Source organism: Empidonax traillii, unplaced genomic scaffold (assembly GCF_003031625.1).
Source record: "Empidonax traillii isolate 1590-97213 ecotype Southwest subspecies unplaced genomic scaffold, ASM303162v1 scaffold177:size1754471, whole genome shotgun sequence".
NCBI classification, from domain to species: domain Eukaryota; kingdom Metazoa; phylum Chordata; class Aves; order Passeriformes; family Tyrannidae; genus Empidonax; species Empidonax traillii.
Window position 1 is genome coordinate 1,377,933 of NW_020955370.1, and position 26,462 is coordinate 1,404,394.

The following is a 26,462-nucleotide window of genomic DNA, read 5'->3' on the forward strand; positions in this document are numbered from 1 at the left end:
CAGTAGTAACATATTTAAATAACTTTGTAAAAAGACAGCACAATGTGGGAGGGAGACTCCACATTTTGGTGACAGGAGGCACCTGTGGCTGCTGGGTTGGTCAGTGCTTGATGTTATTTTCAGTTTTAGAAGATGAGGTGCAGTGGGCAAAGCTGGTCTGTTGTGCCACTGCTGGGTTATGGAAGGAACAGTGTCAAATCCACTGGCTTTTTAAGGGTTTTATTGTTCCTCACTGCTTTATTTTTACAGAAAACAGGGGCAGTGGGAATTTGGGGAGAAAACTGTTCAGCAAAGACAGTGGTGACAATGTGAGCTAGAGTACATTAGTGAATCTCTGGGGGTTTAGTGGGAGAAAGTGGTAAAAAAAGTAAAAAGTAAGTGCAGTCCCACAGGTATTTATGTGAATTAGAAGATTTGGGTAAGAATGACCTCACTATTCAGGCTTCAGACTGTTGTCATGACAAATACTAAAATATGATGTTCCAAATGCTAGAATATGTTTTGACTTTTTTGCACTTTAAATGGTTGTGCTATAAAGATTTCATAAAGCTTAAAGTTTGATGTTGTTAATTGGTACAGCTTGAAACAAGGCACTTTGTTCTCTGTAAATAGGGTACAAATAGGGAAAAATTGTTACTTCCTTTGAATTAGGGGAGTCTGTCACGGTTATAAACTGGAACAGTGGAAAAGTGGAATAGTAGAGTTAGGACACAGCTGGAATTGCAGCTGATGGCTGGAAGATGCAGGTTTGGAAAAGAGCAAAGTGCATGGTGTTTCTGGATGTGAACAAACCTGCCTGTGTTACACTGCTGTGAACTTAAAACTTCTTCTCAAATAAAGCACTTGCCTTGCAGAAACCAGGTGTTTGGTGACTGTGGTTTGTTTTGATGAATTTGAGCCTGAAGATAAGATATTTGGGTGTGGATGGAGCTGCTGGATACCAGGGAAGGGCAGCTGCCTTCCCAAAATCCTGGCCAGGCTGAAGTGCCTGCCTGAATTTTGTGTACAATCAGTGGAGCTGTAGTTGGAGCTTTCAGGGTTCAGGTGTTGTTTCTGGAATTTTATGAGGTTTAGGTTATTAACCACGTTAATGTCCTAATGCAGTGTCTTGGAGTGGGTTGGGTAAGGAATGGAGGCCGTGGATAAATCACAGCATCATCCCAGTGCCTCCCACACACCTTGTGCAAGGCATGTCCCCACCCCAGTTCCTTCCCCATCCCTGTTCCCTTCCCCAGGGGTCCCTATCCTTGTCCTCACCCCTGGCTCTCCTTCCCTGAGTGTCCCCATGCTTGGGAGCCCATTCCCATGTGCCCATCCTTGCTGCCATCCCCAGGACCCCATAGCTGGGTGTCCCTGTCCCTGGTGAGTGCCCCCAGGCTGAGTGTCCCTTAGGTGGGTGTCCCCAGGGTGGGTGTGTCCCTGTCCCCAGAGTGGGTATGTCTGTCCCCAGGGTGGGTGTCTGTGTCCCCAGGGTGGGTGTGTCCCTGTCCCCACGGTGGGTGTGTCTGTCCCCAGGGTGGGTGTGTCTGTCCCCACGGTAGGTGTGTCTGTCCCCACGGTGGGTGTCCCTGTCCCCACGGTGGGTGTGTCTGTCCCCAGGGTGGGTGTGTCCCTGTCCCCACAGTGGGTGTCCCTGTCCCCAGGGTGGGTGTGTCTGTCCCCACGGTGGGTGTGTCTGTCCCCACGGTGGGTGTGTCCCTGTCCCCACGGTGGGTGTGTCCCCCCCGCTCCCCGCCCCTGTCTCGGCGGATCTGCCGCCCTTGTTCCCTGCCGGCGCCCGTAGGAGGCGGGAGCAGCGGAGCGCGGGGCGGGCCCGGAGCGATCCGGAGTGTCTGTCCCGGCCATTGATTGTCCCTCCATCGCTCCGGGACGGCCGGGGGGGTTCGGGCATCGCTCACCCTGCTTGGGGCCGTGCCTGGAGCCCCGCGGGGGGAGGAAAAGGCGGCGGGGCCGCGGCAGGAACCGCGTGGTGCGGCCGGGCGGGGAGTGCGGGGCGGCGGCCCCGGCCCCGACCTGCCCTGCCCTGCCCTGCCCATGTCACTGCCCCGGGACGGGATGGACCCAGCGGGGCCCGAGGAGGGCGAGGAGCGGGAGCCCGGGGCCGTGAGCGAGAGGGGCGTCCTGGAGAGCTTCACCGAGAGCCGCGAGGTCGCCGAGCTCATCGCCAACCTGGGGGGAGTCTTCGGGGAGCTGGTGACCCGGGAGATGGCCGTGGAGCGCTTCGTGGGTAAGCGCGGCACCCGCAGGGCGTGCTGCTGCCAAACACCGGCATTTTGTTGTTGAAAGTCTTCTACCGGGCGTTATTTTGTTATTGCTGGTAACAGAAAAGGCGCTGAAAGGCTAATTTTTAGGTCATTGATAATGCTGGAGCTTTATCAACAGGCAGTTCAGGTTTGGGGTTTTTGCTCGTTTTGTTTGCCATCGTTTATTACCTGCTGTTTAGCCCCTGTAAACGAAAATCCTGGTCTTAGATCTCAGAAATCAGAATTCTGCTCCCTGTTCTGCCTCTGGTTTCCTATTCAAATGCAGGCTGTAATTCAGTTAGTGTGTCTGTCAAATGAAGTCATTTTTGTAGCTAATTACTCGTCAAAACACATGCATTTTGCGCTTTAAAGGGGCAGTTTAATATTTTTGCTCTTCTGTTTCATAGGAAACGTGAAGGGGTTTTGAATCCATACAGATCATAGGTTTGTTTCTGAGTGGAGGTGACTTGGATCTGATTTTTGTGCCCCCTGATGAAAGCTGTTGTGCCCCTGGACCTCAGCTGAACCTGGGAGGGCTGTAATTAGGTACCTGTAGGGGTGTCCTGGCTAATCAGCCTGTTACAAGGCACATCTGTGTGTTGGATCAATATTCTGACCAGGTGATCTGCGAAAGTTAATTCAGCACTTCAGGAATTCACCAACTGAATTTCTCAGACCGGCATTTTGTAAGTACTTCTGCCAGAGAGAGGCGAAATGGCAAAAACTTGCAGTCAAAATATTGATCCAGCAGCTGTGTTTTTGACAAAAAGAAACCAGGTAAGCCAACAATTAAACAGAAGCCCCAAGTTTGGAGATGTGACCTTGCAGAAGTTCCATTATACTGGTTGACTGAACTGTGACTGCTCCTTCTAAGGAGGCCAGTGATGAACAAGTGGCTGTTCAGACAGAAGCACCCACAACACTCACATTCTGTGATCATTCAGTGTCACAGGTGAAATGTCAGGTTTCAGGGGGGTAGGAAAAGCCATTGCTGTGAAAAATCTTGGTGTCTGAGAGGCGTCATCTCCCCCAGCAGATCACCCTGTGTCACATCTCTGTGTCACATCATCTGTGCTGTCTCTGTGTGTTTAAACTGGATTTATGAGCTTTCTGCCTGCATGTCCTTGCCCAGGAAATACAGGCTCACTATACTTAAAACTGACAGGTGGTTCTGTGCAGGTGGTTCAGTATTGGGTTATAATATTTAGTGTCCTCAGTGTCCTTTGATCCTTCCTGGGCAAAATGTCCCGAATCTGGTAACACTGAGGTCAGTGTGTGGGCAGGAATGCTGTAACTTAGGGAATACCTTTAATCCATGTGCAGGGAACACAGTGATCATCCATTCCAGGCAAGTTTAATGCAGATTCACTAAAAATCTTGATGCTCAATTTTTTGTGAACCATTAGAAACAGAAATTTGAGAAACAGTTTAATCTGCAACTACAGTTTTGTAGGAAAATGAGGGAAGATACCTTCTGGAATTAGGAGAACTGTTTTAGCTTCATTCTCTTCAGCTTTTATATTTAGGGGTTTATTTTACATTGCCAGGCTGGGATCTGGGAAAAGAATTTGCTGTAAATTCCAGTTCTGCTGGAGAGCTGTTGCTTTGGGTGCTGGTGGAATTTGTGTCCACTAGTTCTGCTGTTTGTACACAGCTTAAGGCATCATTAATTATAGTGGGAAGTTAGCGATGATGAGGAGCTCAGGTTTCCCCTCTGATGGCATTGTGGTATCCCAGTGGAATTGCACAGGGATACTCTTGGATTGTGTCTTGAAAGTGGTTGAGCAGTGTCATCCACTGGTCAAGTGCAGCACTGTTGGAGTTGAGTCACATCTTCAGGGTAAGTGTTGATGTGTCAGCCAGAGAAAAAGGACAGAGAGCAAAGTGGTTTGAGAGGAAGACAAATGCAGGGAAAGGAAAGATTAAGGAGGTTTTAGTTTTCTGATTAAAAAGCTCTTTTCTGACCAAATAGATGAAATATCCCAGGACGTCTCAAGCACAACATTGGATCTCTTGATGATCTCTCCTGGAATCCAGCTTTCATTTCTGTGGCTGATTTTTGTTGCTTCTGGGTTTAAATTGAAATGTTTTTGTGTCTAAAAACCCTGGCAAGTTGTTCTTAGGTTTTTTTTCAATATTCAGTTTCAGTTTGTCCTTCCTTGAGTCAGTACCCAAATGGAAGAGACCAAAAGAGAGCGAGTGAGTGAACAGTAATAGAGTGAGTGATGTGAATAGTTTGGAGGGGCACAGATGGGAGTAGCTGCAGTTTGTGTTTGTCCAGGTTAAACTTTGTCGAGGATTCTTTGTTCTCTTGCTGAATAGTTCCCTGTATTCTATTTCAAAATAAAAATGTAGCTCTCAGGGTTGTGAGGACCCTCACTTTGCTGAGTGCTGCTGTGTGGGTGTTTGTCTGCTGTGCTCAGGGAGCTCACAAGGAAGAGGTGAGAATTTTGCTGTGCCTGGACCCTGTGTGAGTGCAGATCCTTTGGAGTGGAACTGCAGCTTTATGTACATTCCCAGGCTTGGGAATGGCAGCCTTGGGGTGACACCCAGTGTGTCCAGGGAGCATTGTTTTCTAACTGCAGTTGTCTGAGTTTTCCACCTCATCTACAGGTGGTGGCAGCCCAAGGATACAGCAACCTTAAGCTAAAGCTGTCCAGAGTCAGGGGGTACCTCACAGTTAATGCCTCTAAAAATCTGTCATTTGAACAGTTTATTACAGGTGTCTCTCTCATTTTCAGGTATAATGGACAAGTACCAGGAGCAGCCTCACCTTCTGGACCGCCACTTGGGTAGGAATGTCATCCTTAAATAGTTTTTGTGTATATACTTGAAAATCTGGTAAACTGTAAGATCCATTTTTTTATTATGAGACTGCTGTGGCTGATATTACTTAAATTATATATTTACCACCTCCTTCCTTAGTATTAGAAGTATGAAAAACTGTAAGTGAACTGCATGTTGTCTTACTGCTTTTCCTCTCCTTTCATTAGAGGGGATGATGAATTCCTTGTTGGATATAGTACGGGACAAAGGATCTCCTCCTGCTCTAGTTCATCTGGCTTTTAAATTTCTTTACATCATTACAAAGGTAAAAAAATCCCAAATTCAACGTTCTGTAACTGAAATGTGTAAGTTACCAATACTGTTTGTTATTTTCAACAATAGTAAAATCAGTAAATGTCTGAGTAATGTGATGAAATATTTCAAACTTGACTGTGAAACTTAATCTCTCTCTTTTTTTCTCATTTTTCACAATGTTTGTGATAGTTTTCTAATGACTGTAAACATCAAGGTCTGAATGAAAAAAAAATATTACAGACATTGGGATACTGAGTGATAAGACGAGTCATAATGCTGAAGAGTAAAATATGATGAAGAATTAGGTGGATTGTGGAATTTCCATCCGTGCACAGGGAAACAGTTTTGGGCTGAGCACTGGAAGAGGTGGCTCAGAGAGGTGGTGGGGTCTCCATTCCTGAGATGTTGGGCACCCCACAGATGTGGGGTGACCCTGCCATGATGTGACCCTGCTTTAGGAGGGTTGGACCAGACAGTCTCCAGAGGTCCCTTGTTTTAAAGTTGAAGAATTGGGATTTCATAAATTCGTAATAAGTCTATAAAAGCACAAACATTCAAGGTGCTTAAGACCTTCATTCATGCCCTTACTCTCTTTATGACATGAGGATCCTAATCAAGAAAATCCTCAGGGGTCTTTCCTTTCCCTCAGTACGTGATGATGCTGGATGGGTCACTGAATTCTGGAATGTCTCTTGTAGGTGAGAGGCTACAAACGTTTCCTCCCCCTGTTTCCTCACGAAGTGCGGGACCTGCAGCCTGTTCTGGATCTGCTCGCGGAGCAGAACCCGAGGGATTCCGAGGTGAGGACTTGCTGTGCTTTTTGTTTCACTTTTAGGGCTCCAGGTGAGCAGTGCAAGAAAAAAAAACTGGAAAAAAAAGTGTATAAAGCAGTGAAAGACCCTGTCAGGTGTTAGGTGAGCATCTGGATTTAGTGTGAGACCATCATCTTGTCGGAGGAGAAATGGAGAGGGCTTGGCAGTGGAGGTTGAGTAAAACCTGTAACCACTCCTGTAAGGGAACAGATTGATGGAAACAACAGCAATGAGAAGGGCAGTGAAAGATACTGAACCTCCAAAAGGAGCAACTGAAAATTCTTCTTCCTGCTGTGCACATCAGTAACAGTCCTGGTAATTTAGCTTCAAGTCACGACAGTAGAATCACAGGAAACAGAAGTTTTAAGTTTTCTGTGTTTATTCCCATTTCTTAATGTAAAGAGGCTGGTTTGTAAACCTTTGGGTTTTGTCAAAGTTGGTAGAACTTCTGTGTTGATAAGGAAACAGAGGTTAATTTTGTTTGATTTCATAAAACATTTTATTTGTCCTCAGCCCCTCAATGTGTGTCTTCAGATCTGCAGGGAGTTGGTTTGGATTTTTTTTTTTCCTTTTCTTTTGAAAGGAGGGAGGTGAAGATTGGAAAAAATTTCTCAATTGTAGCACAAGGCCTGAATCTGCCTTTTTACAATATATTTATGGGTGTAGAAAAATAGCACAGAATTTCTGACCTTTTCTTTCTGCCTGTTTGCCGTTTGAAAAACAACGTGACACCACTTCATTATGTGTCCTGATTTGAAAGTTTTATTTGGCTGGGAATGTTCTGGGCAAGAATCCTGATCCTAAAAAATACTTAAGCAAAGAATTTTTAATAGATTTAATGGATTGAGATCATAGAATGTCTTGAGTTGGAAGTGACTCATAAGGATCATCAAGTCTGATTCCGAGATGCTGTATTTCATATTCTTTCATTTTTGCATAAGGAAAAGTAAGGTAGATGAATTTTTAGATCATCATTTAAGTAACAAAAATCATGGATTTGAAGACAATAAATGTGTTGCTGCACTAAATTGAAGGGTTTTTTTGATAAACACCATCAGTTCTGACACTTTAGTGCTGTAGTTGTACAGCTTCAAAGCCTGGAAAGAGTTCCTTGTCTGTCTCTCAAAGCTCATCTGAAGTTGTTCCAGTAAACCCATGAAAACAATAAAGAAGAAATTAGGAAGAAAAACACATTTCTGTTGTATTTGTATTATATCATGTTATATTTCTGTTTCTGTTACATTTGTGACCAGAGGCACAGACAGGCTGAAGGAAGCAGGAAAATAGAAGCGTGCAGTTCTCTGTTGAGAAGGAAACAAAGCTTCCTAGATTTCAGGTTTGGGGAGGAGGGTCCATTCGTTTTGTTACAGTTTGGCTGTTTGGGATCACTTGGAGCTCTGTCTCCTTTGGAGTTTCAGGACATTCACCTTTGGAGTTTTCTCTTCATGGTCTTTGAACGTTCCTTGGAAACATCACAGTTTGTGCTCCCGAGACTTGCTTGGAATATGCTGTAGAAAATGGAGTAACTAATTTGTTTTACCCATTCCTTTCCAGACCTGGGAGACTCGTTACATGCTGTTACTGTGGCTGTCCATGATATGCCTGATTCCTTTTGATCTGGCTCGTTTTGATGGAAACCTCGTTTCGGAGGGAGGGAAGGCCCGGCAGCCGACCATGGATCGCATCCTGGAGATGGCCAAGGTAAGGAAAATGCCTCTTGGAGCACTTTCAGACCTGGGATACTGGGCTTAACAGTTTGGTATTTAATAAATAATATTCTGAAAATAATATTACTGAAGAATATGTAGAATATATGTCCCTGTTTTTGTGTCTTAATCTGTAAAGAATTTCTCCATGCACTTGGAATCTTCAATCTGTTGTTTGGTGCTTTAGTGACAGGTGAGACTGTTACTTATTTTCTCTGATGCAATAAATTATCTAAATTTATATGATGTGAATGCCTACTTTTGAGTATGTTAAAGGCTTTCAGTGTTTGAAAATGAAAGTGAGCTTCTGCTGAAAGCCAAAATTGAGGATTTTCAGGGGAAATCGGTCTTTGACCAGAATGATTAACTGTGGAAAATGTGACTGCCTGAAGATTTTTCAGCAAAGTTTTACTGGCTGTCAGCTCAGGTTGTGACTTGTCATCCCTTTGAGATAAAAATGGACACCCCTTCCTCCCACAGATACCCCAACAGCTCACACTCCTGGCACTTGCAGGCTTATTGCTTGTAGGCCAATGTGCCTGTGAGTTGAGGCTTCAGTAAAGACAATAAACCTGCTTTGAAAGGCACCAGGAGGGAGACTCTGCCTCAGATACAGTTTCTTAAATGGGAAAATTATTTTTTTACTCTCTTAGGCTCAGTTTGCAATCACAGTGATGACCTAATGTGTGTAATCATATTATTGTTTGTAATCATAAGTATCCAGTAGTGTGTGTACAGTGTTGTTGCACAGCTGATGTTAAATCTCCATGTGTGGATTCTTTCACAGTCAGTTTTCTTTTCCCTTCAGTGCTACCTGGTTGTCAGTGACAAGGCTCGGGATGCAGCTGCTGTGCTGGTGTCCAAGTGAGTCTCTTTTGTGCTTCTTGGCAGAAGGGAAAAGCCTGGCTCCCAATTCTGCTGTGACAGTGTGGGGAGGGCTGGAAGTTGCCAGCTGTCTGGGGGATGTTACCATTGTCTGAATTGGATCCAACAAGTGTGTTTGTTGTTGGGAATTCTGCTTCCTGTGCTTGATAGAGGAACATGTTTCTGTCACACCTGATGCAGATCTTCCCTGTTAACAGGATGCTGGAGAAACTGCCTTCAGGGGCTGGTTTGTGCTACAGGGTTTCAGAAATTCTTGATATTGCTGCTGATTTTTGCAGGTGCTGCACTGTAAATAGGGAACTGGTCTCTGGTATTACTGGTAGTGCTTAAGTTATGTGAAGGGAAATAGTAATGCTGGAATTAATTTTCCTAATTATCCCTCATTCAGAAAGCAATACTTCTGTTTTCTTAGCTTTTTTTTGTTGTCACATAACTCATCCAAAAGGAACAGGTATGGGATAATGGGACTTTGTGATCCCACTGTTTTACATGGTTGGTGTTCAGGCTTGGGGACAATCTCTGACAAGGCTGTGGTTGTTCTGAGGTTTTTTTTTTTGCATCACTCCAGTAATACTGAGTGAAAGAATTCATTAAACCACTGGGGTGGTTTATAAATTTGAGTAATGAGCTGGTGTACCCCCTCTCTCTCCTGCTGCATCCGTGGGCACGATGTGGGTCGTGATGCACATGGAAATAAATTACAGAAACTGTGAACTGAGGTGGTTCACGTGCATCCCTTGTTTCATTTCTCTCTCCCAGCCCCCGCATTCCCGCACGCTCAGCTCAGGTGGTTGATGGGTTTGGATTTCCCTGCCTTGTCCACGTCCTCGGAGCAGTGAAAGCCCCGGCCCTGCAGTTCGGCCCGTGAGCACCAGGGGGAGCTGCTCGCACAGGGACAGGGGACACAGGACAGGGGGACAGTGGGGACAGCAGGACATGAGGCTGGGACAGGGGGACATGGGGACAGCAGGACATGAGGCTGGGACAGGGGACAGGGGGACACGGGGACAGCAGGACATGAGGCTGTGACAGGGGACAGGGGGACACGGGGACAGCAGGACATGAGGCTGTGACGGGACAGGGGGACACGGGGACAGCAGGACACGAGGCTGGGACAGGGGGACATGGGGACAGCAGGACATGAGGCTGTGACAGGGGACAGGGGGACAGCAGGACACGAGGCTGTGACAGGGGGACAGGGGGACAGCAGGACATGAGGCTGTGACAGGGGACAGCACGTGTGGGAAGAGTCACAGCCATAAACCCTGTTCACCTTCTTCTCTGGGTTGAGAGCCACAAAGTTTATGGGATTCGTTGTATCAAAAATAGTTGTTTAATACAACATTTAGCAGGGCAGACCCTGACTGTCTTTTTGGGAAGTAACTGTCTGAGTACTTAAATTTGTTCTGAGCTTCAGTCACAGGACTCAGAACTTCAGAAATTTATATTTAGTGAGCTTGATGCTTCTGGTCGGAATCTGATGGCAAATCAAGCGCTGTTTTGTCTAAGAGCTGACAGTGTCATGCAGAAAATTCATGAAGGACTTCAAGACTAGAATCACAGTTCTTTGGTGACTCTTCCTCTGCTTTTCTGAATTACTCTGAAATATTTCAGAGCAAAATCCAAATGACTCCATGATTCTGGAGTAAATAATCTTGCCTGTTACATCCTTATTTCCATGTAACAGAGAAGAACTTTGTCTCGTTATCTTTCCCTGTGAGGGTGGGGAGGCCCTGGCACAGGTTGCCCAGAGAAGCTGTGGCTGCCCCATCCCTGGAAGTGTCCAAGGCCAGGTTGGACGGGGCTTGGAGCAACCTGAGCTGGTGGAAGGTGTCCCTGCCCATGGCAGGGGATTAAAACTGGGTGGTCTTTAAAGTCCCCTCCACCCAAACCATTCTATGATTCTGTAATTCTATGATCCTAATTAGTTTTTGCAGTGAGTTTGGAACCACTAATTAGAAGTTGCTTTTCTTGGATCTTTATGTATCTGTAAGGATAATCTACCCTGTCACAGGTTGACAGAAGCAGAGGATTTGAGGTGACAGTGTGACACAGAATGAATTCCTCTTGAGCATTCATATGGGCCTTCTTCACTCCCTAAAATTCCAGAAAGCACCCAGATTAACCAACATTAATAAACTCTTGAAGGTACACCCAGTATTCGGGAACCTTGTCAAGTCAGGGTGGCAGTAATTAAGAAAGATTCTTCTATCATATTACACTTAATTGAATTTGCACTTCAGCTGCACTCCAGAGTGTCTGTAAAACTAAATTTTGAGTGGGAGGCCATAGCCAGTATCCTGATTGATTGCAGCCCTGTGTTCAGCACAACTTTGTGCTCAGCCCTGAGTTTTGGGGGGATTTTACCAGTGCCCTGCACCCCACGCTGGGTCCTGAGCAGGCACCTTGTCTGCAGTTGCCTCATCTTGTCTTCACCTTTGTTTATTGGCTGAATTAATTGTTATTAGGAGTAAATGTTCGTAACAAATAAGGTGATAGAACACATTAGGGTTGGTTCCAGCACCACATGTTGTAATGGCACTGCTTAGTGGACTTATAATTATTTAGTTTATTATGAAAACACCATTTTCAAAATAACCTGATGATTAAAATGCTCCACCAGGAATTAGAAGACTGGCTCCGAGGCCTTTCCCTGCTTTCACATCCCCAAACAGTTTTTTTTTTAATGAGATGAGGTCACTGTGCCATCTTCCTGGAGCTGGACTGTTAGTTGGGTGGGCAGGAACACAACAGTCCTGGGACAGATGGACAGATAAGATACAGGAGTCTGACCCTGTAGTGTTTGAGAAGGAAAGTCCCTGGGGAGGGAGAGGAAGTCTGGGTTCCTACTGGTGCTCCAAGGAGTTATGAATTCCTAGTGAAGTTTAGGAACATCAGGATTCAAGACTTCCTGTTTTCCAGAGTAAGTTGCTTTTCATAGGGTGAAGAAGCTGGAGCTTGTTTCATGAATTCTCCTTTCTACCTGCTCAGTGAGTGTTGGCAGTAGGAGGAGATGAGGCTGCTGCTTATCCTGCTGTTAGTCTGGAGGTTAGGGCAGGCACTCCTTTGGGAAAGAAAGATTTCAACTCCTTCGGGCTGGGAAAGGGTCTGGGAACCAGCTCATCCACTTCACAGGTCACTTCTCTCATCTGTGCCCTTGGGCAGCTCCATCCTTGATGTTCTGTCACAAAACAACCCTCCTGCAATTCACCCTCCCCAAATCCTCGCTGTTCTCCTGCTGAACAGGACAGGGTTTGGTTTGGGATCAGTCCATCCCCTGTTCCCATGTTCTCTGTCAGGCCCTTGGTGCAGCTCCCCAGTTTCTGGGGCTGTGGGGAGGAACCAGGTCCTGACTGTGCACATCCTCTTGAACTGCCCTGAGCTGTGCTGGGTGGGCCTCCCTGTTGGCCTTGTTTCCTTTTTTTGGGCGCATTGACAACAAATTTAGTCTGAATCCCTGAATCCCTGCTGGGGCAGGGCCCTGGTTTGTAGGTGCCAGGACGCTCACTGAGAGAACTGAAGCTGATGCTTGGCTGGTGCAGGGGATGTGGCTGAGTGTAGGTTTACAGAAGTTTAGCCACGATGAATCTCTTTTTTTCCCATCTCTTGACCCATCTAGTGTTAAATAACAGGTGTTTGACCTTTTCAGATATCTGAAAACCCAAATTTAGCCCCGCTGGTTACTCATTCAGGGTCCCACTGTTGATTTGCATTTATTTTCAGATTTGCTGTTCTTGGTGAGAATGGTGGAGAATCCTCATATTTGTTTCAGCTTTTCAACAATTCTAATGGAAATAACTTTTATCTGGGACCTTTGGAAATTCTGTTGCTTTACAATTAAGATAAACCTTTAAGATCTAAGTTTGAGGTGGGTTTGATGTAAAGTTCCAGGCCTTGCTCAGAAGCAGAATGGCTGAACGTGGGATATTTTGGAACATTCCCACCCTCAGCAGTTTGGGAAAATACCCACTGGAGAATTGTTTTGAGGAACTACAAGCAGTTTGGATAGCAGGAAAAATGTTTTTTATTGAGTGTCATAAAGTCAGTAACTGCATGGTTTGTTTTTCTCTGTGACAGGTTTATTGTCCGCCCTGATGTCAGGCAAAGCAGGATGGCAGAATTCCTGGACTGGGTGCTCTCCATGTTATCCAAATCCTCTTCCCAGACCATGGAAGGGACTGTCATTGTGAATGGCATGCTCCAGGCCCTGGTAAATACTGTATTTCCTTGAAAAGATAGATAGTTGGTTTTATGATCAAAGGATACTGTTATGGTAGTTCTTTGGTGGCAAATGCATAGAGAGATTCCTGGTTATTAAAAAAGCAGGAATTAATGTACACCTGGAATCTCCTCCACAAAAGTTTGGACATTGTAACTTCCCAGGTATGTATATTTTCTTTAAGTTGTCTTGTCATCACCAAATGAGAGTGAAGTTGCCACTACTGAGAAACAACTGTCAAAATAGCAGTTTGTTTTGTTTTTTTTTTCCACTTTGAATGAAACCTTTGAAATAAATTAAAATCTGGGAACTGTACAGATTGAAGAGGTTGAGCTTCTGCTATAGGAGTGATCCCTCCTGGACTTTTCAGAGCTGGTAATCAAAATGCAAGGAATGCTTGAAAGTTGTACCTGCAACTAACATACTGTTCTCACTAGTTCCAAAAAGCCACACTAAACGTGGTGTCCTGCTAATCTGAGTGAGTTTTTGGTTTGATGCCCTTTCCTCGTGAAGTAATAATGGTTTATGATTAAAAAAGAGCTGAATTCTTAGTTTGAGTTTTAAAATGTACATGGGGGAAAAATCTGCAATACCTGAAGCACTGCTCTGTGGCAATACTCCTCTTGTACATCCTGAAAAGGTCTTTTATAAAGCTTTATGGTAGTTTTAGAAGTATTTTACAGGTATTGATGTGCATTTTGAAATACTGGGATAACAGTTCTGGCGTCTGTGGCAGTTCTGATTCCGAATATGTTTGGATGGAAGGGGAGAGTTTGTTATTCCTTCTTGGTTTGGTTGCTGACCAAAGCCAACGCAGATTCTCTTGTGCAGTCCTTGCACTTGCACAGGATTAAGGATTTGCTGGTGTTTGGACAAAGTTTTTTTTTTATAATCTGCATGAATTTGCTGCCCTTTCAAACCAGTTGCTAAGAGGACTCGTGCAGTGTGGCACTGAAGATCAAAGCAAAGCTCTGCAGTGTGTGTATGGGGTGTGGGGGTTTTTTTTGTTGTTTTTTTCCCCCCCTCTCAGTCTCTTCCAAAATCAGAAGACAGGAGAAATGATCTATATTTAGAATAACTGAGGAGCTGCTGCTCCAGCAGCAGGAAGCGTTATTTGTGTGCGCTGCAGCGTTTCAAAAGGCAGAGCGATGTTTCATCATTTCATTGTCAGATCTGGAAAGGGAGACGGCCTGTTTGCCATTCCCGGGGCGTGATGAGACCTGCAGGATGTATAATGCATTAGTGTTTTGTCATAATTCCTTTGAGTTTGGCTTTGGCTCCATCCACCTGTTCATTAGTGCTCACTAAGCGAAACAGGTGAATACTCAACAAGTAGAATCGAAACCAGAATGTGATACAATAGGGCTGGGAGCAGAGCCTGCTGCCTTGCTTTTGGGGGATTTTTTTTTTTTGTTTTTTTCCCCCCCTCTTCACAGCTCATAATTCCTGTTCCAATTGGTAGATCTGAGCTGGTTTTAAAAGCCTCTTTGTGCATTCAGTCTTCAGGTTTTCATTTCAGCCACTACAATGTAAGCATGAATTATATCATTAGGGAATAAAGGTTCTGCTAGTGGTGTGTTTGTATTGAGGGTATTAAGAGTGTGTTACGTGTGTGGCTTAAGAGGAGCAGAAAATACTTATTTCGAGAGTTTAATATTATAAACATATTTATATATAAATATATATATATATTCCAAATTTACATAAGTATATATATTCTTCATATTTTAATATTAATATTTTCATATCACCCTTGTAGCAACAGTATGTTAAAACAAAAAATATCAACTGAAAATAAGTGTTTAAGCCTTTTCTTATAAACATGCAAGATTCTAACAGAACATAATATGTATTATATTGTGTAAATATACACATTCTATAAATAAATGCATTATATAGTATATACAGTATATAAGGTATATTTATTCTATAAATAAACACATATTTATTCTATAAATAAATACTATGTACTTTATCATAAGAAGTGATCAGTCAGTGTAAAGCTGAACACATCCTCACGAGGGACAGCTAAAACTTGTGTCAGTAAGCTTCAAAATTCTTTGCCCTTGGATTCCTGCAGGAATTTGTCACTTTGAGAGTCAGACAGCAGCTGCCTGGACATTTCTCTCTGAACAAGCAGGAGAAAAAAAAGCCCATTTTCCAGTTTCTGGTCGGTACAGCGGGGCGGGTTTCGCGAATGTGACAGGTTTCGGGAATGATGTAACCCAGCAAGAGCGGGGATAAAAAGTCTTCCCCTGGGAGCAGAGCGGGGGCTGCCCCAGACAGGGGGGGTTTGGTGAGGTTTTGCTCTTGTGCCGCTCATGGTCTGCGTTTGGCCAACGCCTCGGAGCGCGCCTGGCACGGGAAGAGCGCTCGGAAAAGACACGAAACTGCTGCATTTCAATGAACTGAAACTGCAAGTCAGGGACGCAGTGAGTAGTTGGCCGTGGCTGCACTTTGATCTGCCTCCTCGTGGCCCTGAGCCTGGTGATCAGGTGTGTGCTGTTTCATCTCACTCAGCGTTGTGTGCAGAACGAGTCCGGCTGTTCCGTGGCTCCTGTCGGAACACGCACCCGGCATTGCATATTGTAATTCCACTGGGGACGCCTGGGTTTTTTTTTTTTTCCCCCCTTCCACCTGTCGTCAGTAACACCCCATTTCCCAACAGGGGGGCACGGGCAGAGTGACACCCTTTCAGATTCAGTATTTCAGACTCTTTTTGCTGAGACTAACGTCACAATTTGGAATTAAATCCACTTCTCTGCTCAGATTCTTCGTGCGCTGAAGGATCATAAATATCGAATAATTCAAAAATTGCTACTTCTTTTTTTTTTTTTTTTTTTTTTAAACATTTGTTTACTTGAAGGAAACTTCTCCCCTGTTTCAAGAATCTGCATTTTAAATTCTCTTGGTCTGGAGGTTTGCTTTTAAACCTGCCATTATATCAAACAGCTTTTTAGTTATCGCTGCAGGGCGCAGCACTCCCAGTTCTTGCGTGACAGAGATGTCATCAAGTTGAGGTAGCCTTGGGCATTGAAACTTATTAAACCTTATTTGTTTTATAAGTGATTCAGTATACAAGTGTGAGTAATAATTAAAAAAAATAAAACGCCCTGCACAGTGATCTGATGAAACTCGAGTCTTAAGAACGAGGCATTTCCCTGAGCTGTCTCTAATGCAAAGGTTATTTAGCAATAGCTACATGCTTATGTAAATTTGGCTCCAGGGAAGAAAGAACTCTCTAACTCCATTCTTTCAGACCCAGAGGCACAAAAATAGACTATTTCCAAATAGAATGTTTCCCAAGTCTCTGTATTTTTGGCATTCTCAAAGAATTGGCCGTGTTAGGATTGTCTGTTGGCGCTGCTTTTTTAAAAAAGGGGTTGTTGCTTTGTGGTTTGGTGATAAAGGTGTAGAAAAAGTAGAGTTGGTGACAGAAACCAAAGTTCTTATGTCTGCAGGTACCGAGGGCACCAACTCCTTCCTGATAATGCCATTTCTCTCCTGAGTGTCAGAGAGCGTGTGTTCAAATGTGGCCTTGTTGGACACTGCTCAGGTTTTTCCTTCTCAGCAGGAGTTCTGTGGTTTGTTCAAGGCCCAGAAGTTCTGTTGTCATAAAGCTGTTTCTTTTTCCTGTCATAAAGCTGTTGCTTTTTCCTGTTAGGATATGTCTCAAGCTGCTAACATTTGATTTTCCTTCCAAATATTTAAAACCTGTGGTTTTGTGTAATCTGAAGATGAAAAGGAGATACTCTTGTCAGCTCTCCATGTGCTGGTCTAAACTTTTCAGCCATTCAGCTGATAAATACCTGGGGTCACATGGGAGGTGCCATCCTTTGGATCCCTGGGCTGTGTTGGTGTCTGATGTAGATGTGTGGTGGTGATGCTCAGCACCCAAACGTGTGTGTCCCACAGCAGGAGTGCTGCTTGTGCTGGAGACAGAGTGAGAACAGGGGCTTTAACTCGCCCATTGAACCATCAGCTGCACTTGGAAGTAGGGAATGTTTAAAGCATTCTGAGTGAACTGAGGTTCTGACAGCGTGTCCTCCCTCCTTGCACCCAGCCAGGAGGCAGGGATGGCTGATGGCATTCCCTGGGTGTTGTGTGGCTACCAGGGGGTGCTCCAGAGCAGTGCAAGGCATCATTTCCTGCTCTCCCCAGCGAGGCTGGAATTACCCTCCCAGTCCTCCACTTGGTTACAACCAGAAGGAAGATCCAGACTCGCGCCTCCTGCTCGGCAGGAAGATCCACTCACTCCCCAGCAGCCAGGCCACCCCTCGTGGGGATTTGTGTAGCTTGGGGAACAAGTCCTGGAGATGATCCCGACTGATAGAGCTCCTGCAGGTCGGGCCCAAAGTGGGTTGTGCAGACAATTGGCAGGTGTGGTGTCTCTGCTGGGATTACTGAGAAACTGGGCTGTGTTTGCCTTGCCCGGCGCTGCTTCCAGAGCGGAGCCAGACCTGACAGTCGTCATTGCTTGCACACCACTGATTTTCTCTAATTTGTAGGTGGCTTAATTATTTATAAGAGAGGGAGTCACATACTTCTCAACAGTTCAGCAGGTTGGGTGAGTTGTGTGCTTTGTGTCCTCATTAGGTGAGGAGCCCGTGGCGTAACTCGGGCTGCGGGGATGCTCCGACAGGCAGGCTCCTGCTCTCAGCACTGGGAGCTGCTGACACCAGAGTGCCTGTGCAGGTAGCAAACCAAGCTTATTAATTGCTTTGTTTGTATCAGATTTCTGGAAACGGTGTGCCTTGGATATTTTTCTTCCTTCAAGGCAGGAAGTTTAAGTTGGATGCTGTAATGCCGATTCGGCCTTTTCCCTCTATTTTTCCTATATTTCCTTTTTTTTTTTTTTTTTAATGTTTTTAATTCATACATCATGAAGTTTTATTGTTAATACAGCCCCTGTAAGCTCCAGGCTTGCAGGATTTTTCTGAGGCAGTGACTGTGCTGTACATGCCTGACTGTAGCATCTGCTGGAAGAAAATACACACTTTCTTTTTTTCTCTTTTCCCAAAGTGCTCTCTTATTTCCTTTGGAAAACCTATCTGCTGCACTCAAAAGCTTGAGAAATTTGGACTTTTGCATTCTTTGACTCACAAAGAAATAATGAAAACTTCTTTTCTTGTCTTTTCTGCACTCAGAAAAAAAACTAAACCCAGACACTGGATTTCCTGCTGTATTGAATATCTGAAGAGCAGTTCCCCACAGTTTGGCTGTTACATATTTAGTTCTGTAAAAATAGTTTTTAAAATGGCTCTTAAACTTCTCTGACACAGAGAAATACCCAATGTTTTACTTGGAGAAACACCAATAACCTGCTCCAAGGCTTCATTTGACCCACAGAGCACCTCCATGGGTGCAAACAGAACCTTCTTCCCTGTCAGACATTTGGCATTTTCAGCTTTGTTTAGTCCAAAACCGATGAGTAACATATTTTATTGATCAAAAACCATGTAAATATTAAGTCCCTTTATTCTAAAGTTTGGTTTTAATTCAAACACAGCAGCTACAATATCCTTTGGGTAATTTTTACTTCCCCTAAAAACATGTATTGATAGAATAAAATCCCCTAATCCACATCTCAGTTGATACAGAGTTGTTGCTATGATGATTTTAACATTGGAAGGATATTATTAATCGTAGTTTTGTTTGAGAGTTGGTGTTCTGTGTTGAAAATAGTTTGAAATTTAAGTTTTAATGCAACTGCTGTGGGGAAACAATGTGTGTTGGGCTGTTTTGTTCAGAAAATAACAGAAGTGACTGTGACGTGGAATCTGCCCAGGTCACTGTGCTAAATTCATTCATAGGTGCTTGAGGGTGTTTTCTTACTTTTTTTTTATTAAAACCTTAAAAAAAAATTGCTGTGCAGTATTTGAAGAGTTTTCTCATTTCCTGCACTTGTGTTGGTCGATTCCTTCCCACATCTCGCTCAGAGGTGGCACCTTCAGTTCTGTTTCTCCTGGGGAGTCAGGGCTGGACTCAAAAGTTGGCCTCAAGGATGTGAAAACCCATGGAGAAGTTTGTAGCAAGGTGCCAGAACTCAGGAACTGTGGAAGACTGAAAACAACACGTGGATGTGCTGAGGATCTGCTCCACCTTCACAGGGTGTCTTGGCCGGGTGCTGAGCGATGTGGGAACAGACATCCAGAGGCATTTGTGCAGGAGCATCCCCAAGGATCTGTTACAAAGCTGCTTTCTCTGCATTATCAGTGCTTGAGGAGTCACACTGTGCTTTGTTGGAAAATACTTGATTGTTGCACTAAACACTTGGAGGCAGCCTGTGTGTGCCTTAAAAACTGTGTGCTGTTCACTGGGCTGTTGGACAGAGAGGAGAGGGAATTGTGAGGATGCTGCTGTGTCTCCAACAGTCCTGGCAAAGCATGAGGAGAAACCAAGGATGGGTTTTAAAGCAGAACACAGGAACAAAGTGATACAGAAATGAGCTTCTGCATGGTTCAACAAAGAGGCAGAGAAATTTTAGAGGTGCTCTAGATTTGCTGTACCGAAGGTTTGCAGGTTTTCTGACAGCTTTTCTTTAGGCTTTTTAGCACAAAGCAGACTTTTGTTGTCTGTCAGTGAGAAATATTTGTGTTTTCTTTAACGCTGACAGGGTATATTGCCTAAAAACTGTGCCAAGTTTATCCATTTGTGTTGGTATTTATTGCCCGTTTTTCTGGACCTGAAGTCCTCCTGTAGCGTTCCTGCTTTGTAAAAGTCATTTTTCAGGGATCCCTCCCCGTTGCCTGCGTTAAAATCTTAAATCCTTCCGTATAAAATACCAAATTCCCACATACAGCTCGTAGTGGAGCTGATCAGCAGTGCTAATTTGGGCTCCTGAAGTGCAGTTTAGTACCCAACCAAAACAGGACGGGCACACAGCCCCGAGGTGTTTTTCTTGCTCCCAGCCCCGCCTGCAGCGCGGGAGGTTTGTGTGTGTGTGTGTGTTTGGTATGTGTGAGAAACTCCGGACTTTTAGGGGAAGTCTGCTCTTGTTTAACTCCCAGGCATGTTTATTGAGGGAGGTTTTTCCTGCTGGTGAATGCCAGAGCAAGGCCAAACGAGTGCCTGAGCGCAGGAGTTTTGATGCGCGAGCAGAGGAGGCGTTTAAGGTGTCGTTTAATGTGTGAGGTGTTCTCTCTGGTGCTCACAGTCCCTTTGTCTCACCAGGACTTAACCTGACGAGGGTATTTAATTGTAGATAAAATGGTTTGGGAAACTTTGTGCTCTTTGCTGCACAAATCCCTCAGCACAGGAGTTGAGCTGGACTGTTGGAGGTTTGTTTGCAGGGGTTTGCCCTCCCAGGTGTCTGTAGGTGGTTCAGGCTCTCATAAGCTGTGACTCCTGTCACAGGGACCTGAGTTGGCCCAAAACTGGTTGCTTTTATTTATCTCTCTTTTTTTTATTTCCTTGTTTTGTTGGGTTTTTTGTTGTTTTTTTTTTTCATTCTCTCTTGAGTGTTTTGTGGCCAGCTCAGCCCCCTGAGCAGTTACCAACAAGCGCAACTGCACCCTGAGACTCTCTTCCTTTTACGCAATTTAAATCAGCAAACACCACAGACTATTGCAAGAACAATCAAAATTATTTTAAAACTAAATACTTGGTATATTGTGCTTTAGAATCTCTCTGTTCTCATGTCTGTTTTCCCTATTTCACTTGCAGGCACAGCTGTTCAAACATGGCAAGAGAGAAGACTGTTTACCATATGGTAAGTTTGTAATGTCCTGATGCCACTTTTTAAAGCCATTGCAATAAAAAAGAGGAAAGGAAGATTAACCTGGTGCTGTAAGGAGTCAGGGAAGTGATAAGGCAGGGAAAACAAGGGGAGCTAAAGTGGAGATGACTGTGAGGGAGGAGCAGATGCCACCAGGGAATGTTGTGTTGGAACACAAGCAAATCCAAGGATTTGGCAGGGGATCACACTGGCCATTGCTGTAGTACAGGAGCTGAACATACAAACTATAAGACGTGGAAAATATTTTAAAAAATTCATTAGAACATAAGCTAATTTTGTAAATATCACTGCTGAAAGTTTTGCAGGCTCTTCAAGTTTAAACATAAGCATGGGGGGGGGGGTTAGAAAACCCAAGAACTGGTTGTACACAGGACCCAGCTGGAATTATGTCAGGATACTGTTGGAATAATAAAAAGGTTTTAGTGGAAAGAGGTTATACTGGATGTAATTAGGGGTGCCATAAAGGGAGCACAGAGGTTTCTGAACAGCGTAGCTGCATCTTGGATTTATGTTCATCTCGTGGTGAATCCTGGAATGTGGTCAGAACTGACTGCAGTGATCTTGGGTTTTACTGAGAGCAGCAAAGAGAGGCAGGGAAAGATGATGGCTAATCCAAAACAGCCAAAAAACCTCATCAGTTTTGTGGAGCTTATCCAAATCCCAGAAAAGGGGTTTGTGCCGTTCTCAGAGTGCTTGTGATTTTACTAATCCAATTATTTTGGCCCTGAGAAGAAGCTTTTTACATCTAGTGCTGGAAGCAGTTTCATTTTTGCAGCTCCTGAGTCTGAGAGGCACACACCTCCTTAGGAAATGCCTGAGAGATGGGTAAAGATGGAGATAAGACAGTGAAGACAAGTAACATGGAACAACACAGGTGCTGTACAGCTGGTCAGGAACAAACAGCAGGTGCTGGGAATGCCATCCCACAGAAATAGCAGGCAGCACTGGAGAAGCTGTCAGAGAAGCACAATAATAAACAGGCTGGATAAAATCTGGTATGACACAAAATTTCATAATTTAGAAGATGCAGCTGTACAGCACAATAGTCTTAATGGGCACGGAAAGAGCATATTGAGCCCACAAAATGAACCCTGCTGGTAAAAGCAGATTCTTTGGCCCATGGAAAGAATATTGAGTAGTTATGAGTCTGGTAATAAGAGAAAAATCAGGAGTGTACCAGTGACTAAATTTACCTCAGAAAATCTAAAATCTCACAATGGAGAGGCAGAGGTTCAGATGGGAACTGTTCGAGATTTAAAAAAACTGTGAGAGACAAAAAAATACCTAAGATTTTTAGTTATAACAAATCTGAGGATGAAATAGGAGAAAAGAAATAGGCAAATATCAAAGAAAGATCCTGTTGAAATATTTTTTGTGACATAGAACTTGGTTTAAAAACAGACACTGAAGCCATTACATGGTTCTGTAGATATTACAGTGATTCAAGAGCTGGCAGGACTTGCAAGAGGCTTATATTTATGTATTCTTAATTTTTTTCCTCTTTGTGAAAACTGATGTTTCTGCAGCCTCTTCCTCCTAAACCATCAGTCTCTCAAGCTTTTATAGCTGCAAAAAATCCAGGTTGCTGGAAGGTGTCCAAGCAATGGTCATCATCACTGGCTTCACCTTGTTGTCTGCATGGATCAGTTATTTAGTATTTTAGTATGTCAGGATCCATCCCCAGCCTTTTCAAAGACTGAGGAGATTTTTAAGTCGTGTCCTGCAGCTTCTCAGACTTGGAAATAATTGGGTTTTCTTTGATCTCTGTATTTTGAGAGCCCTGATGCAGGAGGAAGAGGTTGCAGAGTATTTTGCCAGTGTGATTCCTTGTGTGCTGTGTTGTTTGGACGAAGGATGGCCCTTCAGAACCCAGCTCATTAGTCTCTATTAGCTCCTGGTCAGCCTTCAATCAAGAATTATTTTCAGCCTGATAAAATTACAAGAGGTCTTTTTTTTTGTTTGTAACAGGCGTGGGTTCCTTGTGAAAATTTGGAAACCTGGAGCCTTACAGTCATTAGCCCAAGATTCTTCTTTCTCTGTGTTTTTTTTAACTTCACTGGACAAATAACTTTGTTCCCTTTGATGTGCCCAGATGAGAGGGTTTGTGGCCGGCTGTTTACACATACACAGTGTTTCTCATGTCTAAATCTTTATGGACATCCATCCTCATAAAAATCTCTGTGCCAGGGGAGTTAGAAGTTGGTGCTGCCTGAAAATACTGAACGAGGAGAGGCAAAAGCTCCCCTCAGTGTGTGCAGGAACTGATGAGTTTTCTGAGTAAATGAATATTTTCTGAGTCTTGGTTCTGTTAGATTACTGAAGATGCTTAGACCCTGAACATGTTGCTTCCAGTGAGAATTAAGAGGCATGAGCACCTTGAGAATGTTGATTATCATTTTCATAGTCAAAATGAATCCTCAAAGCCATCCTTCCTGCTCGGGCAGTGAAGGATATTGCCACTATTTGACCAGTGTCAGAGCTACTACAAAGTAGGTAATAAGGCATTTGCATTTCAGTAACACCTTTAAAAATGTAAATCTTCTAAGGGACGTTCAAAACTTGTGAGGTTTTCATTCCAAGATTTTTTGAAGAGCAGTTTGTTTTGTTTTGCAGCTGTCACCGTGCTCGAGTGCCTGGACAAGTGCAAGTTGTCAGAGAGCAACCAGATGGTCCTGCGCAAGCTGGGCATGAAGCTGGTTCAGAGGCTGGGGCTGACATTTGTGAAACCAAAGGTGGCCAAGTGGAGGTCAGTTCAAAGCTGGAATAGTTTAAAAAAAAAAATAAAATCCAAAAGGACAGAAAACTTAGAAATACCTAAATCTGTGTATTTGCCTTCTGCCCTCCTAAGCTCCCCTAAAAGAAAAAAGAAATCTCTGTGTTATTTGGGAAGGAACATTTTGTTCATTTGTACTGTTTGGAAAAAGGAGATTTCTTCTGCTGTAGCTTCCTGTGATTTTTTTTTTTTTTAATTTTGGTGCATAAACTAGGGCTGGCATCAGCCAAAGCTGGCTTTGCACGCTGCAGAAGCAGAAGCCTGTTCCCATCTAACACAGAACTCATGAAATATGGGAAGACACCGACCTTTGTTCCTGCCTTAGTCCAATTTTGTAAGAGTGAACATAACTTTTTCCATTACCTGGTGCTACCCTGATCCGATAGAAGGTTCACAGGGGAAAAGTGGTTTGCAATCCCACTCTGGTTTTGCATATTAGTCAGGTTTTGGTGTCTGGTTTTATGTACTGCCAGAGGGCAAACTCTTTTTGAGATTTCTCGCACTGATATTTTAAAATTGCAGGCTCCCTTGGTGACTATTTTTATTGTATTTATTTTACCAGCTTTTGAGAACATCCTTAGGCATAGAAAATTCTTTTTAGGTGGAGAATGTACCTTGCCCCGTGGCAAAAGTCAGTTTAGCATGTAAAGTCTATCTTTTGTAAGAATGCATCTACACCAGGGGCTAAATATCTGAGTACAGCTTGGTCAGAAAGTACTGAGCCGGCTTTAGCATTTAAAAAACAGTTTTTAATAAGCTTGGTTTTATTAATTTATTTATTTTTTTTTTAGGTTTCAGAGAGTCTTTCAGGGCATGGGAATTTTGCCTCTCTTTATTGTCAGCAGTGGAAAATAGGTTAAACTGAAACAGGAAAGGGAGGGATAATGAAAAGGAACCATTTGAATAGTCTGGCTCTTCTCACCTTGGAAAATAAACAACTGGGTCAGGAGGAAGGAGAGTGGGATACTTCTCCCTTTCCTTTAAAGCAGCCACTGAATAACTGGAGAGCTGTAGCCTAGGAGGTGTAGGAAAATAAATCAGAAAAACCCATGAAATGTGTGTTTGTTGTGCAGGTACCAGCGTGGCTGTCGCTCTCTGGCTGCCAACCTGCAAGCTCAGGGTGCTGCTGTGCAGAACCAAAAGAGAGAAGCTGCTGCTGCTGAAGATGATGATGATGATGAGGAATATGACATTCCAGCAGAGATTGAAAACGTTGTAGGTGTGTCAGAACTGGAGAGAAATTGTTGTAGTGCTGCAAATGAAACATATGGTGGAGGACAACCTGCTTAGGGCTGAGAGAGTCACGTGGGTGTCCGTGCAAAATGTGAACGATTGGAAAGACTCTAAAATTTCACTTTGTGCTGATTAAACTGATTAAAATGGGTTACGTTTTGTCAGATTATTTGGATTTCAGCACCTCAAGCAGAAAGTCAGTACTGGAGCACTTCTTGTGGGGTTGGGGCATGGAGTTCCTGAAATGTGTTTTACCAGCTTTATCCACTAATGTGTAAGAGGTACCTTGAACCTTTCACAAATGGAAAGCTGAATTAAAATTTTATATTGAAATACACACCAAAAAATTATGTCACATGAAAGCTGAAGAATTATGGTTTAATTTTTAGACCATGGTAGTATCAAAGGAACAGCATTTTTAATAGTATGCAGCTGTACAGCAGGTCCTCTGCTTGTTGGCTGGTGAGTACTCTGTAAATAAATAGGCAAAAATTGCATCAGAAGACTTTTATAACTGAATAATCTAATGAACCTCTGCAAAAAACTCCACGGCCTCCATTTTGAATCTTTTACACCACATAAAATTTCAAATCTGATTTTCTCTTTTGGAAAACAATGTAGACATGTTTCTTTGATTTTTAAGTTGTACATGGGTGACCAAGAGAAGAAGTCTGGATACAAAGATTTTTATTAAAGAGGCAGTTTTTTTAAGAGGAAGGTGAATTTTAAACATTTTAAGAAATCTTTCTGGTGTTTAATGAGAATAATTTATTTTTTTAAATCAAATTATTTTCAGAGCAATTGCTGGTTGGACTGAAGGACAAAGACACCATCGTCAGGTGGTCTGCAGCCAAAGGGTAGGTCTGTTGTTACTCTGATCAACTGAAATAAACAATATAAAAATACTAATTTTTTTATGACTTACTAGAGTGTCTGCAGTTCTAATGAGTCACTGTATGCTTCTCTTTTTTTTTTTTTCTTTTAACTTCTGTAGAATTGGCAGAATAACTGGAAGACTTCCAAAAGAATTAGCAGATGATGTGATTGGGTCTCTGTTGGACTGTTTCAGGTAAAAATCTTCTCTCACACTTTACAAACGTCTGAAAGATGTCTGCTTGTGGAACAGGGGGACAAGAGTTAGGGAGACAGGTCTAAAAATCTGTCAATTTTATTGCTGCCCTTCTCCTAGATTTCCAAAATCTCTTAAGGCACAGATGGGCTAAGGGCATTCAACAGAGAAATTATTCCTAATCCTTCCTCTTGTCCCCATTCGAAGATAAGGTGGAAGGACTGAAGGTGAACTTAGGAAGAATAAAAAAAATGCTCATTAACTTGCTGCTTTAGAAATTCCTGGTGGGCTCAAGGCTCATGTCTTGGGTGTTGTGTCCATCCTCAGAAGTGGAGTGACCCTGGAAATGATGATCAGAAGGGTCCTGAGGATCTCCAGGGATCTTTGTGTGAGGGGAGGCTGGAACACGTAGGGAAGAGTGAGAGGAAGAAATGGGGTATAATAGAGGTTGATGAACTGGGGAATGGTGTGGGAATGGTTGCCCTCTACATTTTGCATTCCTAGGAGCAAACTCGAGCATCAGGCTGGCAGGTTTGGAATAAAGACAGGGTGTGGTTGGTGATGCAGAACAGAGTTCAGGTGTGAAACCTTCTTGCCACAGGACCTCGGGGATACTGAAAGTACTTGCCTGAATAAAAACTGTGCTTTTTGTCTGTGAACTTGTCCATGATCTGCCAGAGTTTGGAAGTGTTTTTGAGTGTTG

At 43.6% G+C, this 26,462-nt stretch overlaps 1 protein-coding gene across 1 annotated transcript in view; it reads left to right on the top strand.

Annotated features, from left to right (window-relative positions):
- The first annotated feature begins 2,019 nt into the window (after positions 1-2,019).
- TBCD (tubulin folding cofactor D) overlaps positions 2,020-26,462 on the top strand; it is a 119,868-nt gene continuing 95,425 nt past the window's right edge. Inside the window, exons 1-12 of the mRNA XM_027886074.1 lie at positions 2,020-2,227; positions 4,985-5,035; positions 5,237-5,334; positions 6,023-6,124; positions 7,691-7,837; positions 8,651-8,706; positions 12,805-12,937; positions 20,612-20,657; positions 23,298-23,430; positions 24,531-24,676; positions 25,487-25,547; positions 25,685-25,759. Coding sequence (XP_027741875.1) covers positions 2,035-2,227; positions 4,985-5,035; positions 5,237-5,334; positions 6,023-6,124; positions 7,691-7,837; positions 8,651-8,706; positions 12,805-12,937; positions 20,612-20,657; positions 23,298-23,430; positions 24,531-24,676; positions 25,487-25,547; positions 25,685-25,759 — 1,241 coding nt within the window. The 5' untranslated portion in view covers positions 2,020-2,034. The remainder of the gene's footprint in view (positions 2,228-4,984; positions 5,036-5,236; positions 5,335-6,022; positions 6,125-7,690; positions 7,838-8,650; positions 8,707-12,804; positions 12,938-20,611; positions 20,658-23,297; positions 23,431-24,530; positions 24,677-25,486; positions 25,548-25,684; positions 25,760-26,462) is intronic.